Here is a 20264-nt window from a genome sequence, read left to right as displayed (position 1 = left end):
TTTAGATTACAATGAATATTACATGGACCAGCGAGACTTGATCCGAGATCCAGCAGTCCTACTCAGAGATGCTTTATCATTACACTTCTACAGACAACCATCGCATGTATGAACCTGCTCAAGGGTAGTACTGTAGCATTTATAAATATTGAGAAAAATACAAGCTTGTCATTCTACAACTTTAAAAGGTTAAATATTACACATTTACAAAACATTGTCATTGCACATAACACTAGTAGGGTCTTCAATAGAAAGAACAGGCATACAACTAAAGACATGACTGTAGCTTTATCCTCTAAGGCAGACAGGGTCTATGTCACCTGTAGCTTTATCCTCTGAGGCAGACAGGGTCTATGTCACCTGTAGCTTTATCCTCTGAGGCAGACAGGGTCTATGTCACCTGTAGCTTTATCCTCTGAGGCAGACAGGGTCTATGTCACCTGTAGCTTTATCCTCTGAGGCAGACAGGGTCTATGTCACCTGTAGCTTTATCCTCTGAGGCAGACAGGGTCTATGTCACCTGTAGCTTTATCCTCTGAGGCAGACAGGGTCTATGTCACCTGTAGCTTTATCCTCTGAGGCAGACAGGGTCTATGTCACCTGTAGCTTTAACACTAACTAGGTCCCAGCAGTCTTAACAGATCAAGAAAGAAAAATAAACAGACAACACAGTCAATTAGCACTTCATATGAGCATCGTTCTGTTAGCCTGTACTCCAGAACAACAGATCTGCAGGTTCAACTCGCCGAACAGCATACGATTATACATATTCCTACTGATCGTTAGACTTAAGTGTCATTTGCTACAATGCTGCACAGTGTAATGCGTTCATAAGTCAGTCCCAAACAAAAATCAATGTATAAAACGATGACAAAGGGCTACAGTACGGTTGTCAATGACAACAACATATATATATATAGCCAAGTTAAAAAGGAGAGCACACATTCAAAGAGACTCTTAAATACTTGTTTCCACTATTGGGGGAAACTTGTGAAAACCAAAAAGGTTCCTTTTTTTAATTCCACTTATTTTTCTTCAAAACAAAAAGTCTAATTAGGCCTAGATTCATAACGAAAGATCGATTACAATGCATTCACACCCCTTTGCCTATTTACACATTCTGTTTGTGTTACAGCCTGAATACAATTGAGATTGTGTCACTGGTCTACGCACAATACCCTCATAATATTGATTTTTTTTTTTTTAATTTTCTACAAAAACACGAAAAGCGGAAATGTACTGAGTCAATAAGTATTCAACCCCTTTGTTAGGGGAAAGCCTAAATAAGTTTAGGAGTACAAATTTGCTTAACATGTCATAAGTTGCATGGACTCTGTGTGCAATAATTGTGTTAGATTTTTTTTTTTTATGACTACCCCACACATGCAAGGTCCCTCAGTCGAGCAGTGAATTTCAAACAGGTCGAACCACACAGACCAGGGAGGCTTTCCAATGTCTCGTAAAGAAGGGAACCTAGTAGATGGGTAAAAAAAACAAAAACTTTGTAAATATCCCTTTGAGCATGTTGAAGTTATTAATTACACTTTGGATGGTGTATCAATACACAAGTCACTGCAAAGATACAGGTGTTCTTCCTAGCTTAGTTACCGGTGAGGAAGGAAACCATTCAGGGATTTCACTATGATAGAAAACTGAGGATGGATCAACAACATTGTAGTTACTCTACAATACTAGCCTAAATTACAGCGTGAAAAGGAAGCCTGTACAGAATAAACAATATTCCAAAACATGCATCCTGTTTGCAATAAGGCACAAAAGCAAAACTGCTAAAACAATGTGGCAAAGAAATTAACTTTGTCCTGAAAACAAAGCGTTATGTTTGGAGCAAACATCATCACATTTTCAAGCATGGTGGTGGCTGCATCATGTTATGGGTATGTTTGTCATTGGCAAGGACTAGGCAGTTTTTTTTTTAGGATAAAAAGAAACAGGATAGAGGAAAACCTGCTCCAGTCTACTTTCTGGGAGACACATTCACCTTTCAGCAGGACCTAAAAACACAAGGCCAAATATACACTACAGTTGCTTACCAAGACGACATTGAATGTTCCTGAATGGCTGAGTTAGTTTGGACTTAAAACAGCATTAAAATCCATGGCAAGACTTGAACATGGCTGTCTAGCAATGATGAACAACCAACTTGACAGAGCTTAAAGAATTTGTTAAAAATAGATGTGCAAAGCTCTTAGAGACGTACCCAGAAAGACTCACAGCTGTAATCGCTTCCAAAGAAGATTCTAACATGTATCGACTCAGGGGGTTGAATATTTCTGTAAAATTAGCTACTTTTGTATTGTGTATAGATGGGTGACAGCATTCAAAATGTATTAAATGTATTTCAGGCTTTAACACATCACGTGGAATAAGGCAGGGGGTCTGAGTACATTCAGCGGGAACCACTTCAGCCAATATAAGCTCCCTCCATATCTTTGGTTTGATTCCAAACGGGATTGCTTTTAAATCACAGCTAAGTTGTCATATTTCTTCACATACCTCATTAGTGTTATACCATCAATGAATACTGATGCTGTCCATATAAGTCTCTTCGTTACTAAAAACAAGAAAATGTTAAAATATATATCAGAAGTGCTACCTGGTACATGATCAGCATAAGCACTTCATTAACAGAGACTACAAAACATAGTTCACTTAAAAAAAAAATATATATATATATATACACACCACAGTACAATCACATCTGTATGAACGGTTAACAGGATGTTGTTCAGAGAAAGAGGAAGGACCTTGCGAGTGCTTTAGGTGTGTTCCTGTAGCAGCAGATTGGAAAAGGGGGACCAGTACCAGGCCTGGAGTAAACACTGCTGCAGTAGTACACCCGCTCTCTCGATGCTCCGGCTACAAACAGCTAAGCTAAGTAGAATTAGTCTCGGGAGTAGCGTATCGTATTGTTGTTCCCAATGCCAGCTTTCAGGCCGAGTCTACGCGCCTGGTCAATGTAGTGTGACAACATCCCACTATACGTAAAGATCCTGCGGACCAAGTCACAATAGAATATATTATCCAAAACATTTCTAATGGTTGACTGGGTGGGATTTGACTTGTTGTGGTTGGTGCTGCCTTGCTTGCTCTGTCTCTGGCATGGCCGCTCCATGGTGGCAGAAGCTGATTCTGGCTCAGTACATCTCTCTCTGTAGCAGCAGTCCTTGGAGTAGTTATTTGATGTGGGGTGACGGGTAAACGCTGCTCTGTGAGTGTTGTGCAGAAGGGTCCAGGTTCGAGCCCAGTGATGGGCCTGGACGAGGCCTACTCTGTTACGCCGGGGGTAGTTTACTCTGGGCAGTCCTAGTCACGCTGGGGGTAGTTTACTCTGGGCAGTCCTAGTCACGCTGGGGGTAGTTTACTCTGGGCAGTCCTAGTCAAACTGGGGGCAGCCCTAGTCACGCTGGGGGGTAGCCCGGGTAGTCTTAGTCACGCTGGGGGTAGCCCGGGTAATCCTAGTCACGCTGGGGGTAGCCCGGGTAATCCTAGTCACGCTGGGGGTAGCCCTAGTCACCCCGGGGGTAGTTTACTCTGGGCAGTCCTAGTCAAGCTGTGGGCAGCCCTAGTCACGCTGGGGGTAGCCCGGGTAGTCCTAGTCACGCTGGGGGTAGCCCGGGTAGTCCTAGTCACGCTGGGGGTAGCCTGGGTAATCCTAGTCACGCTGGGGGTAGCCCGGGTAATCCTAGTCACGCTGGGGGTAGCCCTAGTCACCCCGGGGGTAGTTTACTCTGGGTAGCCCGGGCCACGCTGGGGGTAGCCCTAGTCACGCTGGGGGTAGTTTACTCTGGGCAGTCCTAGTCACGCTGGGGGCAGTCCTAGTCACGCTGGGGGTAGCCCTAGTCACGCTGGGGGTAGTTTACTCTGGGCAGTCCTAGTCACGCTGGGGGTAGCCCTAGTCACGCTGGGGGTAGTTTACTCTGGGCAGTCCTAGTCACGCTGGGGGTAGCCCTAGTCACGCTGGGGGTAGCCCTAGTCACGCTGGGGGTAGTTTACTCTGGGCAGTCCTAGTCACGCTGGGGGTAGCCCTAGTCACGTTGGGGGTAGCCCTAGTCACGCTGGGGGTAGCCCTAGTCACGCTGGGGGTAGTTTACTCTGGGCAGTCCTAGGTGTGCACAGTGTAGTCTGGGCAGGGGTGGCTGTGGCGGTGGGTTAAGATAAAGAGGGCAGCCTGGTGCCACCAGTAGAACATCACGATGACCAGAACATGCCACACCTGGTGGCTGGAGCCCAGGTAGTTCAACTGACCTGAGGGAAGACGCAAAGACATGGTTATGATGGGTTTACAAACAACATTAAAGAATGCATGGTTTCCTAACCAGGTTCATCACCATAACAACAAGGGAAATTAAAATGTCATCTAGGCTATAAAAAAAAGAAAATTCTGTGATTCCTTGCATCCCATCTCCTCGCATTTAATTCTCACCCATTCTAAAGGAGACGGACTAAAATCCACTCACACCGTCCCCAAATCTTTTTCCAAGAAAAAGGGAGAGGCGAGGGGATGCAGGGAGAGGCGAGGGGATGCAGGGAGAGGCGAGGGGGGGATGCAGGGAGAGGCGAGGGGGGGATGCAGGGAGAGGCGAGGGGGGGATGCAGGGAGAGGCGAGGGGGGGATGCAGGGAGAGGCGAGGGATGCAGGGAGAGGCGAGGGGATGCAGGGAGAGGCGAGGGGATGCAGGGCGAGGCGAGGGGATGCAGGGAGAGGCGAGGGGATGCAGGGCGAGGCGAGGGGATGCAGGGAGAGGCGAGAGGATGCAGGGAGAGGCGAGGGGATGCAGGGAGAGGCGAGGGGATGCAGGGAGAGGCGAGGGGATGCAGGGAGAGGCGAGGGGATGCAGGGAGAGGCGAGGGGATGCAGGGAGAGGCGAGAGGATGCAGGGAGAGGCGAGGGGATGCAGGGCGAGGCGAGGGGATGCAGGGAGAGGCGAGGGGATGCAGGGAGAGGCGAGAGGATGCAGGGAGAGGCGAGGGGATGCAGGGAGAGGCGAGGGGATGCAGGGAGAGGCGAGGGGATGCAGGGAGAGGGGAGGGGATGCAGGGAGAGGCGAGGGGATGCAGGGAGAGGCGAGGGGATGCAGGGAGAGGCGAGGGGATGCAGGGAGAGGCGAGGGGATGCAGGGAGAGGCGAGGGGATGCAGGGAGAGGCGAGGGGCTGCAGGGAGAGGGGAGAGGCGAGGGGATGCAGGGAGAGGGGAGAGGCGAGGGGCTGCAGGGAGAGGGGAGAGGCGAGGGGCTGCAGGGAGAGGGGAGAGGCGAGGGGATGCAGGGAGAGGGGAGAGGCGAGGGGATGCAGGGAGAGGGGAGAGGCGAGGGGATGCAGGGAGAGGCGAGAGGATGCAGGGAGAGGCGAGAGGATGCAGGGCGAGGCGAGAGGATGCAGGGAGAGGCGAGGGGATGCAGGGAGAGGCGAGGGGATGCAGGGAGAGGCGAGGGGATGCAGGGAGAGGCGAGAGGGAGGGTGCAGGGAGGGGCGAGAGGGAGGGTGCAGGGAGAGGCGAGCGGGAGGGTGCAGGGAGGGGCGAGAGGGAGGGTGCTGGGAGGGGCGAGAGGGAGGGTGCAGGGAGGGGCGAGAGGGAGGGTGCAGGGAGGGGCGAGAGGGAGGGTGCAGGGAGGGGCGAGAGGGAGGTTGCAGGGAGAGGCGAGAGGGAGGGTGCAGGGAGAGGCGAGAGGGAGGGTGCAGGGAGAGGCGAGAGGGAGGTTGCAGGGAGAGGCGAGAGGGTGGTTGCAGGGAGAGGCGAGAGGGTGCAGGGAGAGGCGAGAGGGAGGGTGCAGGGAGAGGCGAGAGGGAGGGTGCAGGGAGAGGCGAGAGGGAGGGTGCAGGGAGGGGCGAGAGGGAGGGTGCAGGGAGGGGCGAGAGGGAGGGTGCAGGGAGGGGCGAGAGGGAGGGTGCAGGGAGGGGCGAGAGGGAGGGTGCAGGGAGGGGCGAGAGGGAGGTTGCAGGGAGGGGCGAGAGGGAGGTTGCAGGGAGAGGCGAGAGGGAGGGTGCAGGGAGAGGCGAGAGGGAGGGTGCAGGGAGAGGCGAGAGGGAGGTTGCAGGGAGAGGCGAGAGGGTGCAGGGAGAGGCGAGAGGGAGGGTGCAGGGAGAGGCGAGAGGGAGGTTGCAGGGAGAGGCGAGAGGGAGGGTGCAGGGAGAGGCGAGAGGGAGGGTGCAGGGAGAGGCGAGAGGGAGGGTGCAGGGAGAGGCGAGAGGGAGGGTGCAGGGAGAGGCGAGAGGGAGGGTGCAAGGAGAGGCGAGAGGGAGGGTGCAGGGAGAGGCGAGAGGGAGGGTGCAGGGAGAGGCGAGAGGGAGGTTGCAGGGAGAGGCGAGAGGGAGGGTGCAGGGAGAGGCGAGAGGGAGGGTGCAGGGAGAGGCGAGAGGGAGGGTGCAGGGAGAGGCGAGAGGGAGGTTGCAGGGAGAGGCGAGAGGGAGGTTGCAGGGAGAGGCGAGAGGGAGGGTGCAGGGAGAGGCGAGAGGGAGGGTGCAGGGAGAGGCGAGAGGGAGGGTGCAGGGAGAGGCGAGAGGGAGGGTGCAGGGAGAGGCGAGAGGGAGGGTGCAGGGAGAGGCGAGAGGGAGGGTGCAGGGAGAGGCGAGAGGGTGCAGGGAGAGGCGAGAGGGTGCAAGTAAAGTGAAGGAAAGAAGTGAAAAGTTGTGAGCGGCGAACCTGGGAAGTAGCGCTCGGGGACCTTCGAGACGTAGAAGACGAAGGCTACGGCAGCGATCGCGTACATCCCCAGAACACGAGGAATAAAAGACTGGAGAAAAGACGAATATTACATCATATATAGTTGAAATTGGGTTGTAGGCCGCTAGGGGACGATTCAAGGAGTGACATTATAAAAGGACCTGTAGGGTTAGTTTCCTAGACACAGTTTAGGCCTCATCCTGGGCTAAAACACAGATCCTCCACTGAGCAGATGACGGTGTCCAGAACGAGAGGCTTTAATCCGTGTCCGGGAAACCAGCCCTTAAAGTTTTAGAATCCTTTGGAGACAGTTACTAGTTATCTGACCTGTACGAGGTCTGAAGAGAAGCCCCCATTGAGCCAGACCCAGTGTACGGTGGGGATGAGGCCGTAGCCGGCCACGCTGCAGAAGAGAACAGAGCGGAGTCGCTGCCACTGCTTGCTGAGGTAGTGGGGGTGGATCTGGGCAAAGAACACCGCCAGGATCATAGCTAGCACCGTCACCAGGTACACTTGACGCCAGTACTGAAATGAGAAGGAGTAGAACAGATATTATTGTCCATTTTTACAATAGAAATGGATTAATTTGCTCGGGGGGGGGGGGGGGGGGGGGGGCTCCTGAGTGGCACAGTGGTCTCAGTGCTAGAGGCGTCACAGAATCCAGGCTGTATCACAACCGGCCGTGATTGGGTGGCGCACAAATAACCCAGCATCGTCCGGGGTTTGGCCGTCATTGTAAATAAGAATTTGTTATTTTATTTTTATTTCACCTTTATTTAACCAGGTAGGCAAGTTGAGAACAAGTTCTCATTTACAATTGTGACCTGGCCAAGATAAAGCAAAGCAGTTCGACACAAACAACAACACAGAGTTACACATGGAGTAAAACAAACATACAGTATAAACAAGTCTATATACGATGTGAGCAAATGAGGTGAGAAGGGAGGTAAAGGCAAAAAATGGCCATGGTGGCAAAGTAAATACAATATAGCAAGTAAAACACTGGAATGGTAGATTTGCAGTGGAAGAATGTGCAAAGTAGAAATAGAAATAATTGGGTGCAATGCAGCAAAATAAATAAATACAGGGGAAAGAAAGAGGTAGTTGTTTGGGCTAAATTATAGATGGGCTATGTACAGGTGCAGTAATCTGTGAGCTGCTTAAAGCTAGTGAGGGAGATAAGTGTTTCCAGTTTCAGAGATTTTTGTAGTTCATTCCAGTCATTGGCAGCAGAGAACTGGAAGGAGGCGACCAGAGGAAGAATTGGTTTTGGGGGTGACCAGAGAGATATACCTGCTGGAGCGCGTGCTACAGGTGGGTGTTGCTATGGTGACCAGCGAGCTGAGACAAGGGGTAAGATCTTAACTGACTTGGCCTAGTTAAATAAAATGTAGAAAATACACCCAATGTCTCACACAAATGTCTGAGGATATGAAATGTAGACCTATATATTCAAGTGTTTAAAAAAACGATCATTTTTTTGCACTTTGTACTTTTCCAGGGCATTTATTCAGATACCTTCAGCTTGCCAATTGGAGTGAAATTCACAGCGATTTCATTTTCACACAGAAAATACCAACACAGAGGACTACTGGGATATACACTTCCAGTATTTTCCATTCCACAAAGCGTGACTTTATTGTATTCGAGTTATATTACTAAAAATACAAAATAAAAATGTAAAACCCAGCCCTTTTTTGTTTGGGGACTCGGCTGAGTATTCACCCAGAGTGGAGAAGCCTCAGCCATGGTAGGCAGGGGAGGAGTGGAGATGGTTGTCTCCCCTATGTGTGAATGTCATATGGTACGGACCGCTCTATGAACGCAGCCATCTGGTTCTGACTGGAGCAGATTTCAGCCGCGTTCTTGGGGGCACAATAACCCAGCACTTCCAATAACTGGGGGGGGGGGGGGGGGGGGGGGGAGAGGTAACTGGCTGTGCTGCCAGAACTCTGACAGAAACAAGTGAGGGGTGGCTGGAGAAGGAATCGATGGGACATGCTTGGGCCACACTTCCAAGTGTAAGTGGTTTTCTTTCAGCAGTACAGAGCAGCAATGAAATTAAACATGTATTATTTTTGATGGGAACCGTGAATTTGAAGTGAAACATTCAATGAACTCTTTTCAAGGGTCACCATGTAGAAATGGTGAGAAAGCAGGCTCCACTACTACACTAGAGTCCTTAAGGAGTCAAACAGAAATGTTCAGAACAAAGATGCAGGAATGGAAAATGAAGCAAGCCCGCTAGCCCGAGGTTATTGAAGCAAGCCCGCTAGCCCGAGGTTATTGAAGCAAGCCTGCTAGCCCGAGGTTATTGAAGCAAGCCCGCTAGCCCGAGGTTTATTGAAGCACGCCCGCTAGCCCGAGGTTATTGACGCTAGCCTGTTAGCCCGGGGTTATTGAAGCAAACCCGCTAGCCCGAGGTTATTGAAGCAAGCCCGCTAGCCCGAGGTTATTGACGCTAGCCTGTTAGCCCGGGGTTATTGAAGCAAACCCGCTAGCCCGAGGTTATTGAAGCAAGCCCGCTAGCCCGAGGTTATTGACGCTAGCCTGTTAGCCCGAGGTTATTGAGGCAAGCCCGCTAGCCCGAGGTTATTGAGGAAAGCCTGTTAGCCCGAGGTTATTGACGCTATCCCGCTAGCTTCAATAGGCATGGTTATGGGTTTACATAACCAGGCCAGCCCGAGGTCAGTGTAGCTAGCCCGAGGTCAGTGAAGCCAGCCCGCTAGCCCGAGGTCAGTGAAGCCAGCCCGCTAGCCCGAGGTCAGTGAAGCCAACCCGCTAGCCCGAGGTCAGTGAAGCTAGCCCAGGGTTAGTATTTTTCAGACTGTATAGTGATAAACCCTTTCTTTCCGGCTCATTCCCAACAAATGCAGTAATAATATAACACATGAGAAATAAGAACGCAAGAAGTAAGCAGTAAGGCTCAGTTCCAGGGTCAGTAGCTATATACAGACTAGAAAATCGTAGTCTACTAGACGAGCTGGTCAGTGCCAGGAAATCCTTAAGTGTCTTCATTCCTAGTGAAATCCTCAAGTGTCTTCATTCCTAGTGAAATCCTCAAGTGTCTTCATTCCTAGTGAAATCCTCAAGTGTCTTCATTCCTAGTGAAATCCTCAAGTGTCTTCATTCCTAGTGAAATCCTCAAGTGTCTTCATTCCTAGTGAAATCCTCAAGTGTCTTCATTCCTAGTGAAATCCTCAAGTGTCTTCATTCCTAGTGAAATCCTCAAGTGTTTTCATTCCTAGTGAAATCCTCAAGTGTCTTCATTCCTAGTGAAATCCTCAAGTGTCTTCATTCCTAGTGAAATCCTCAAGTGTCTTCATTCCTAGTGAAATCCTCAAGTGTCTTCATTCCTAGTGAAATCCTCAAGTGTCTTCATTCCTAGTGAAATCCTCAGGTGTCTTCATTCCTAGTGAAATCATTAAGTGTCTTCATTCCTAGTGAAATTCTGCCCTTTTTTCAGAACAGCAGCTCTTGCCCCATTTCTCCTGTGCAAGTGATGCCCCCAACAGAAGAGTGATATCAGCTGATGCCCCTCAACAGAAGAGTGATATCAGCTGATGATGCCCTCAACAGAAGAGTGATATCAGCTGATGATGCCCTCAACAGAAGAGTGATATCAGCTGATGATGCCCTCAACAGAAGAGTGATATCAGCTGATGATGCCCTCAACAGAAGAGTGATATCAGCTGATGATGCCCTCAACAGAAGAGTGATATCAGCTGATGATGCCCCCAACAGAAGAGTGATATCAGCTGATGATGCCCCCAACAGAAGAGTGATATCAGCTGATGATGCCCCCAACAGAAGAGTGATATCAGCTGATGATGCCCCCAACAGAAGAGTGATATCAGCTGATGATGCCCCCAACAGAAGAGTGATATCAGCTGATGATGCCCCCAACAGAAGAGTGATATCAGCTGATGATGCCCCCAACAGAAGAGTGATATCAGCTGATGATGCCCCCAACAGAAGAGTGATATCAGCTGATGATGCCCTAAACAGAAGAGTGATATCAGCTGATGATGCCCTCAACAGAAGAGTGATATCAGCTGATGATGCCCTCAACAGAAGAGTGATATCAGCTGATGATGCCCTCAACAGAAGAGTGATATCAGCTGATGATGCCCTCAACAGAAGAGTGATATCAGCGGATGATGCCCTCAACAGAAGAGTGATATCAGCTGATGATGCCCTCAACAGAAGCGTGATACCAGCTGATGATGCCCCTCAACAGAAGAGTGATACCAGCTGATGATGCCCCTCAACAGAAGAGTGATACCAGCTGATGATGCCCCTCAACAGAAGCAGGATAACGTGTGTTGCCTGAGGCCTCTTTCAGAGGGTGCCGTTCAGGTCAGGTAAACGATCCCCACTGGATGGATTACATCAACTCTTATCAAACCTAAACCCATCCACATCATCGACTAACAGCACGCGAACACTACTACACCTCACGTCGTACACAAAAACCCTTTACGTGTCAAGCTGTCCCGGAAGTCGGGATTTCATGCAAACTGAACTACAGCTGGGAAAGTCAAGTGAGGTTACAGCAAGGAAAAGTGTTTTACGTGGTTAGAAGTTTGTTACGTACGTTATTGCAGTAGAATGCGTAGAACACCCCAGGTACGTAGCAGCCCAGGATGCCTATGGAGATGCCAGCGTAGTCCAGAGCCATCCAGCGACGACTGGTCTTCTCTGATCGGTGACAGCAGAACAGGTGGTATCCCACGGAGCACAGCATACAGAGCTGAACAGAACGGAGACCATGTTAGGAGGAGCACAGCATACAGAGCTGAACAGAACGGAGACCATGTTAGGAGGAGCACAGCATACAGAACTGAACAGAGAGGAGACCATGTTAGGAGGAGCACAGCATACAGAGCTGAACAGAACGGAGACCATGTTAGGAGGAGCACAGCATACAGAGCTGAACAGAACGGAGACCATGTTAGGAGGAGCACAGCATACAGAGCTGAACAGAGAGGAGACCATGTTAGGAGGAGCACAGCATACAGAGCTGAACAGAGCGGAGACCATGTTAGGAGGAGCACAGCATACAGAGCTGAACAGAACGGAGACCATGTTAGGAGGAGCACAGCATACAGAGCTGAACAGAGAGGAGACCATGTTAGGAGGAGCACAACATACAGAGCTGAACAGAGTGGAGACCATGTTAGGAGGAGCACAGCATACAGAGCTGAACAGAGTGGAGACCATGTTAGGAGGAGCACAGCATACAGAGCTGAACAGAGAGGAGACCATGTTAGGAGGAACACAGCATACAGAGCTGAACAGAGCGGAGACCATGTTAGGAGGAGCACAACATACAGAGCTGAACAGAGAGGAGACCATGTTAGGAGGAGCACAGCATACAGAGCTGAACAGAGCGGAGACCATGTTAGGAGGAGCACAGCATACAGAGCTGAACAGAACGGAGACCATGTTAGGAGGAGCACAGCATACAGAGCTGAACAGAGAGGAGACCATGTTAGGAGGAGCACAGCATACAGAGCTGAACAGAGAGGAGACCATGTTAGGAGGAACACAGCATACAGAGCTGAACAGAGCGGAGACCATGTTAGGAGGAGCACAACATACAGAGCTGAACAGAGAGGAGACCATGTTAAGAGGAGCACAGCATACAGAGCTGAACAGAGTGGAGACCATGTTAGGAGGAGCACAGCATACAGAGCTGAGCGGAGACCATGTTAGGAGGAGCACAGCATACAGAGCTGAACAGAGAAAACAAACCTATTTCAGAGAATAAATGCTTTGAATGAAAGCTACATTCCTCATAATTTGGCTTATCTAAGGTCATGGGAACTCAGAACATGAATCTAGTTGGACTGGCTGATCAGATTGAGTGTTTGTCACCGCTCAGAGAAGTGGTGTAGGCTGTATCCTTGATTACTTGTGTACTCTCCTCATCTCCTTCTCAAAACAAATTGGAGGAGAAAATATGAGGTTCCTCTCCTCTGACCTCCTCTTACAATGAGTTGAGGACACGAATCAAGGAAATTGAATTGAGATTCATCCATTGTGCCATTTTGTAGGGCAGTATAGTGTCACTCACTACCCCACTGGGTATGGTATAGTAAGCACCCCACTGGGTATGGCATAGTAAGCACCCCACCGGGTATGGCATAGTAAGCACCCCACCGGGTATGGTATAGTAATATCACCCCACCGGGTAAGGCATAGTAAGCACCCCACCTGGTATGGTATAGTAATATCACCCCACCGGGTATGGCATAGTAAGCACCCCACCGGGTATGGCATAGTAAGCACCCCTCCGGGTATGGCATAGTAATAGCACCCCACCGGGTATGGCATAGTAAGCACCCCACCGGGTATGGTATAGTAATATCACCCCACCGGGTATGGCATAGTAAGCACCCCACCGGGTATGGCATAGTAATATCACCCCACCGGGTATGGTATAGTAATATCACCCCACCGGGTATGGCATAGTAAGCACCCCACCGGGTATGGCATAGTAAGCACCCCTCCGGGTATGGCATAGTAATATCACCCCACCGGGTATGGTATAGTAATATCACCCCACCGGGTATGGCATAGTAAGCACCCCACCGGGTATGGCATAGTAATATCACCCCACCGGGTATGGTATAGTAATAGCACCCCACCGGGTATGGTATAGTAATAGCACCCCACCGGGTATGGTATAGTAATCACCCCACAGGGTATGGTATAGTAAGCACCCCACCGGGTATGGTATAGTAAGCACCCCACCGGGTATGGTATAGCAAGCACCCCACCGGGTATGGCATAGTAATATCACCCCACCGGGTATGGTATAGTAATATCACCCCACCGGGTATGGTATAGTAATCACCCCACAGGGTATGGTATAGTAATCACCCCACAGGGTATGGCATAGTAAGCACCCCACCGGGTATGGCATAGTAAGCACCCCACCGGGTATGGTATAGTAATATCACCCCACCGGGTATGGTATAGTAAGCACCCCACCGGGTATGGCATAGTAAGCACCCCACCGGGTATGGTATAGTAATATCACCCCACCGGGTATGGTATAGTAATAGCACCCCACCGGGTATGGTATAGTAATATCACCCCACCGGGTATGGTATAGTAATCACCCCACAGGGTATGGTATAGTAAGCACCCCACCGGGTATGGTATAGCAAGCACCCCACCGGTTATGGCATAGTAATATCACCCCACCGGGTATGGTATAGTAATATCACCCCACAGGGTATGGTATAGTAATATCACCCCACCGGGTATGGTATAGTAATCACCCCACAGGGTATGGTATAGTAAGCACCCCACCGGGTATGGTATAGCAAGCACCCCACCGGGTATGGCATAGTAATATCACCCCACCGGGTATGGTATAGTAATATCACCCCACCGGGTATGGTATAGTAATCACCCCACAGGGTATGGCATAGTAAGCACCCCACCGGGTATGGCATAGTAAGCACCCCACCGGGTATGGTATAGTAATATCACCCCACCGGGTATGGTATAGTAATATCACCCCACCGGGTATGGTATAGTAATATCACCCCACCGGGTATGGTATAGTAATATCACCCCACCGGGTATGGTATAGTAAGCACCCCACCGGGTATGGCATAGTAAGCACCCCACCGGGTATGGTATAGTAATATCACCCCACAGGGTATGGTATAGTAATATCACCCCACCGGGTATGGTATAGTAATATCACCCCACCGGGTATGGTATAGTAATATCACCCCACAGGGTATGGTATAGTAATATCACCCCACAGGGTATGGTATAGTAATATCACCCCACCTGGTATGGTATAGTAAGCACCCCATCGGTTATGGTATAGTAATATCACCCCACCGGGTATGGTATAGTAAGCACCCCACCTGGTATGGTATAGTAATATCACCCCACCGGGTATGGTATAGTAAGCACCCCACCGGGTATGGTATAGTAAGCACCCCACCGGGTATGGTATAGTAATATCACCCCACCTGGTATGGTATAGTAATATCACCCCACCGGGTATGGTATAGTAAGCACCCCACCGGGTATGGTATAGTAATATCACCCCACCGGGTATGGTATAGTAAGCACCCCACCGGGTATGGTATAGTAAGCACCCCACCGGGTATGGTATAGTAAGCATCCCACCGGGTATGGCATAGTAATATCACCCCACCGGGTATGGTATAGTAAGCACCCCACCGGGTATGGTATAGTAATATCACCCCACCGGGTATGGCATAGTAATATCACCCCACCGGGTATGGCATAGTAAGCACCCCACCGGGTATGGCATAGTAATATCACCCCACCGGGTATGGTATAGTAAGCACCCCACCGGGTATGGTAAAGTAAGCACCCCACCGGGTATGGTATAGTAATATCACCCCACCGGGTATGGTATAGTAAGCACCCCACCGGGTATGGCATAGTAATATCACCCCACCGGGTATGGCATAGTAAGCACCCCACCGGGTATGGTATAGTAATATCACCCCACCGGGTATGGCATAGTAAGCACCCCACCGGGTATGGCATAGTAATATCACCCCACCGGGTATGGCATAGTAAGCACCCCACCGGGTATGGTATAGTAATATCACCCCACCGGGTATGGCATAGTAAGCACCCCACCGGGTATGGTATAGTAAGCACCCCACCGGGTATGGTATAGTAATATCACCCCACCGGGTATGGCATAGTAAGCACCCCACAGGGTATGGCATAGTAATATCACCCCACCGGGTATGGCATAGTAAGCACCCCACAGGGTATGGCATAGTAAGCACCCCACAGGGTATGGCATAGTAAGCACCCCACCGGGTATGGCATAGTAAGCACCCCACCGGGTATGGCATAGTAATATCACCCCACCGGGTATGGCATAGTAATATCACCCCACCGGGTATGGCATAGTAAGCACCCCACCGGGTATGGCATAGTAATATCACCCCACCGGGTATGGCATAGTAATATCACCCCACCGGGTATGGCATAGTAAGCACCCCACCGGGTATGGCATAGTAAGCACCCCACCGGGTATGGCATAGTAAGCACCCCACCGGGTATGGCATAGTAAGCACCCCACCGGGTATGGCATAGTAAGCACCCCACCGGGTATGGCATAGTAAGCACCCCACCGGGTATGGCATAGTAATATCACCCCACCGGGTATGGCATAGTAAGCACCCCACCGGGTATGGCATAGTACCCACCTGGAAGCAGAAGAGTCCTATGGAATAGATGACATAGTCCTCCCGGGAGGCCCTGGTGGCAGGCAGCACAGACGCCATGTCGTAGATCCCCAGCGTGAAGAACAACAGGAAGCCCAGCAGGTGGCTCCAGATATTCACTGTCTCATTGGACAGGATGAACAGACTACAGGAAGTAAAAACAGATATACGCCGTCTCATTGGGCAGGATGAACAGACGACAGGAAGTGACACATGGTAGAAGTGTTAGGCCTAGGTAGGATCTGTCTGAAAAATGTACAAGCTGTCAAATTCTTGATTCCTCTGTCCTCGTTTCCTCAATTTTACCCTCTTTCTCATTGGAGGAGAGGCTCCAAGATCTCTCCTCTTGGAGCCTCTCCTCCAATGAGAGAGAGAGAGAGGTGAGGAATGGACGAATCAAGGACAAGAGGAATCAAGGATTTGACAGTTAAATGTGGCCCAGATATGTATACTGCACAGAGCAAGTTCCATGCATCTGTTATTTAGTTGTGCATGTTAAAACTCACCTTTTGATGCATAGCCTGGAGGGCAGGTAGGCTCTGTAGCCATCTGTGATGTAAGGGTTATCCCTCAGGAACACTGGGATCTGTTCGTATGTGTACAGCCTTATCCCTCTGGGGACCAGCACGGGCCAGTACTGGTATCTCCCCCCCAGCTCGATGTAGTGGGCACTCTTCATCAGCTTCTGAGGCATGGTGAAACTACAGGAACGGTGTCACCGCTGTATCACAGTCATCTGCTGAGAGGGGGGGGGGGGGGGGGGGACAGAGACAGACACAGAGAGAGACAGAGAGAGAGACACAGAGAGAGACAGATACAGAGAGAGAGAGAGAGCGAGAGACAGATACAGAGAGAGAGAGACACAGAGAGACAGAGAGAGAGACACAGACAGATACAGAGAGAGAGAGACACAGAGAGAGACAGAGATATTTTAAGTCAGAAATCAGTCAGGTATTTAGACAACTAGTCCTAGCTAGTAGTTTGGAATTGAAGACAGAGATACAGTGCCTTCAGAAAGCATTCATACCACTTGACTTTTTCCACATTTTGTTGGGTTACAGCCTGAATTTAAACATTTATCAAATTTAGATTGTGTCACTGGCCTACACACAATACCCCATAATGTCAATGTGGAATTTCGTTTTTAGACATTTTGACAAAATTAATATCTTGAGTCAATAAGTATTCAACCCATTTGTTATGGCAAGCCTAAATAAGTTCAGGAGTAACATGATTTTTGAATGACTACCTCATCTCTGTACCCAACACACACAATTATCTGTAAGGTCCCTCAGTCGAGCAGTGAATTTCAAACACAGATACAACCACAAAGACCAGGAAGGTTTTCCAATGCCTCGCAAAGAAGGGCACCTATTGGTAAAAAAAAAGCAGACATTGAATATCACTTTGAGCACGGTGAAGTTATTATTTACATTTTGAATGGTGTATCAATACAGCCAGTCACTACAAAAATGTGGCAAAGAAATTATCTTTCGGTCCTGAATACAAAGCGTTATGTTTGGGGAAAAATACAACACATCACTGAGTACCACTCCATGTTTTTTAAGGATGGTGGTGACTGCATCATCTTATGGGTTTGCTTGTCTTCGGCTAGGAATATGGAGTTTTTCAGGATAAAAAGAAACAGGATACAGCTAAACACAGACAACATTCTAGAGGAAAACCTGGTTCAGTCTGCTTTCCAACAGACACTGGGAGACACGTTAACCTTTCAGCAGGACAATAACCTAAAACATAAGGCCAAATGTACACTGGAGTTGCTTAACAAGACAACATTGAATGTTCTTGAGTGGTTTAGTTACAGTTTTGACTTAAAATCAACTTGAAAATCTGAGGCGAGACTTGAAAATGGTGTCTATCAATGATCAACTTGACAAAGTTTGAAATACTCTTAAGAGACCCAGAAAGACAGCTGTAATCGTTGCCAAAGGTCATTCTAACTGACTCAGTGCTGTGAATACTTATGTAAATGAGATATTTCTCGATTTCATTTTCAATACATTTGCAAAAATGTCTAAAAACATGTAGACGAGTGAGAGAGAGAAAAACATTTAATCAATGTTCAATTCAGGCTGTAACAACACAAGGTGGAATAAGTCAATGGGTATGAATACTTTCTATAGGCACTGTTTTATCAGCTGTTGAGATCTGTTGATATGGATACGTGATTATGTTTCCCTTGTTATTCAACAGTTTAAAACATACAATGAACTAAAACACAATGAATTGAACATAGCTAAAATGATAGTTAGGCCGCAAGCATGTACACCCTTGAGTATCGACAAGACACGTCTTGCCTGACCGGCAAATTAGTTAGCTAGAATTTTAATCTGTACTAATCACTGATCAGTCCATTAAAAAGCTATGTGTATTGCTTCAGTTAGCGAATGATTCAACGGTGTGATGGTTTGGTACAACGTATAACGTACATCAGTTAGCTTTATAAAACAGCAAACTAGACAATAAACCGCATTTGGCAATAACTAAGTAGCTAGCTAGCTAGCTCTGGTGCCAGCTAGCGATTTTTTTGCTCTTTAGAGCTGGCTAAATCCTTATCAAAAGAGCTTACCTTTCAGTTTGCTGTACGCGTAGTTAGAGCCATTCACACATTTCTTGTATGAATTACTGTACATTTATTTGGATCTCGTAATAGAGATTAGTTGACAACAAAAGTAGACACATCAAAAACACAAACAGGTTACCACCATCTTCCAAATCATCCGTCCCTCTGACGTCATCAGCGATGGACCCAGTAAAGTTCGTTCGTTTGATTTGCCTGAGTAAAAAAATAAATTGAAATAAATACATATTTGCGCTGTAGTGCTGAAATCAGTGCAAGTTTGCGTTTGCTTTTTTTTGTGGTGAGACCGCAGATAGGTCATGACCTATCTTTTCACATGATAAAACAGCTTGTAGTTATCATGTCTAATTCTCATTAAATGACTATCAATGAGCATAGAATATAATATAATCGAGCCTATCATTCAGTTATCTGAATTCAACATCCTTAGTCATTGATAAAATGTTGATTGATGATGCCAATACATATTTTTCTAGCCTACGATAATATTTGGACAAATAAACTGGAAAGAAATATGATTTTATAACCTTCTAGGTAACGTAAGATGGCAGGCCTAGAACACAGGGAATGATATAGGCCTCTAGTGGCCAAAAGGTTGAAATAGCATGGGCAGCTCCATTGAGAACTTCTAACATTTTGATGTATTCAACTGGGTGGGACTTCCAACTTTATTGGCTGATCCGTCCTGGTGTCCATGCTGGAGTCGTGTCCAATCGGGTCATAAGGAGGGATCAGGCAGTTGTGAAGAAGAAAATGGACTACTTCAAAATGGAGATGAACTCAATGGTGCTGCCCATGCTGTCACAGACTCTATAATGGCACAGATACAAAGATGAGTCCTCTATCTATCTCTATGGCATACAAAAAGGCAACTCGGCATATGCTACCTTACAGTTGACATTATTTGACTTAATTTGTGGTGGTGTGAGTTCACTGAGTTTGTGATCTTTCTTGGGGAGTGTTTGCAGACACACAGTTGTCGGCACACATTCCAATCGAGACGTCGTAATTCTCTCCAGACATTTCAGGTGTGAGCTATGGCCCTGCTGCTGTACAGTAGGACCCCGCAGGCGCAGAATCACACATTGTCACCCTCCTCTCCTCCTCCTCCATCCCGTCCTTACATTACACCCAGTCAGTTAATTCCTTTGTGGGAGTGTGTGTTCTTCATTAGCACTACTAATGTACCTCTCAGCATCTCCACTTCGACTAACTGTCAACTGCTATGCCAAGATAATAATGCATGCTATGTCAATGTTCAGGAAGTAAACCTAGTGCCATAATCCAACCTGGTCTCAGAGAATTTTGTATTATTCTGTATGCTAATCTGAAACAGTCCAATTAGTATGTCACATTACATTTCTTATGGCATATGTTAATTTGTCCATCGCCCATTTCGTATGATATGTTACAAATTACTATTCGTCTTGTATATGAATTTGCAAAATGTAGAATGTGTTATGAATTTGCAAAATGTAGAATGTGTTATGAATTTGCAAAATGTAGAATGTGTAATGAATTTGCAAAATGTAGAATGTGTAATGAATTTGCAAAATGTAGAATGTGTAATGAATTTGCAAAATGTAGAATGTGTAATGAATTTGCAAAATGTAGAATGTGTAATGAATTTGCAAAATGTAGAATGTGTAATGAATTTGCAAAATGTAGAATGTGTAATGAATTTGCAAAATGTAGAATGTGTAATGAATTTGCAAAATGTACAATATGTTA

At 48.1% G+C, this 20264-nt stretch overlaps 1 protein-coding gene across 2 annotated transcripts; it reads right to left on the bottom strand.

Annotated features, from left to right (window-relative positions):
• Positions 1-3312: 3312 nt before the first annotated feature.
• paqr3a (progestin and adipoQ receptor family member IIIa) lies at positions 3313-18709 on the bottom strand. 2 transcript variants are annotated; one of them, XM_036936471.1, is made up of 7 exons: positions 18522-18709; positions 16438-16670; positions 15914-16076; positions 11281-11436; positions 7011-7208; positions 6663-6753; positions 3313-4266 (listed from the first exon to the last, which is right to left on the bottom strand). In XM_036936471.1, exons 2-7 carry the CDS (start codon positions 16623-16625, stop codon positions 4124-4126), a joined length of 939 nt encoding a protein of 312 aa, XP_036792366.1. In that variant the 5' UTR covers positions 16626-16670; positions 18522-18709; the 3' UTR covers positions 3313-4123. The 2 variants fall into 2 exon arrangements, with proteins under 2 accessions (XP_036792366.1, XP_036792367.1); XM_036936472.1 differs by having other exon boundaries at positions 16438-16667.
• Positions 18710-20264: the final 1555 nt, after the last annotated feature.

This window comes from Oncorhynchus mykiss, chromosome 11 (genome assembly GCF_013265735.2).
Source record: "Oncorhynchus mykiss isolate Arlee chromosome 11, USDA_OmykA_1.1, whole genome shotgun sequence".
In the NCBI taxonomy this organism is placed as follows: Eukaryota; Metazoa; Chordata; class Actinopteri; order Salmoniformes; family Salmonidae; genus Oncorhynchus; species Oncorhynchus mykiss.
Note: the sequence above shows the minus strand (reverse complement) of the source record. Positions and strands in the feature narration are given on the sequence as shown.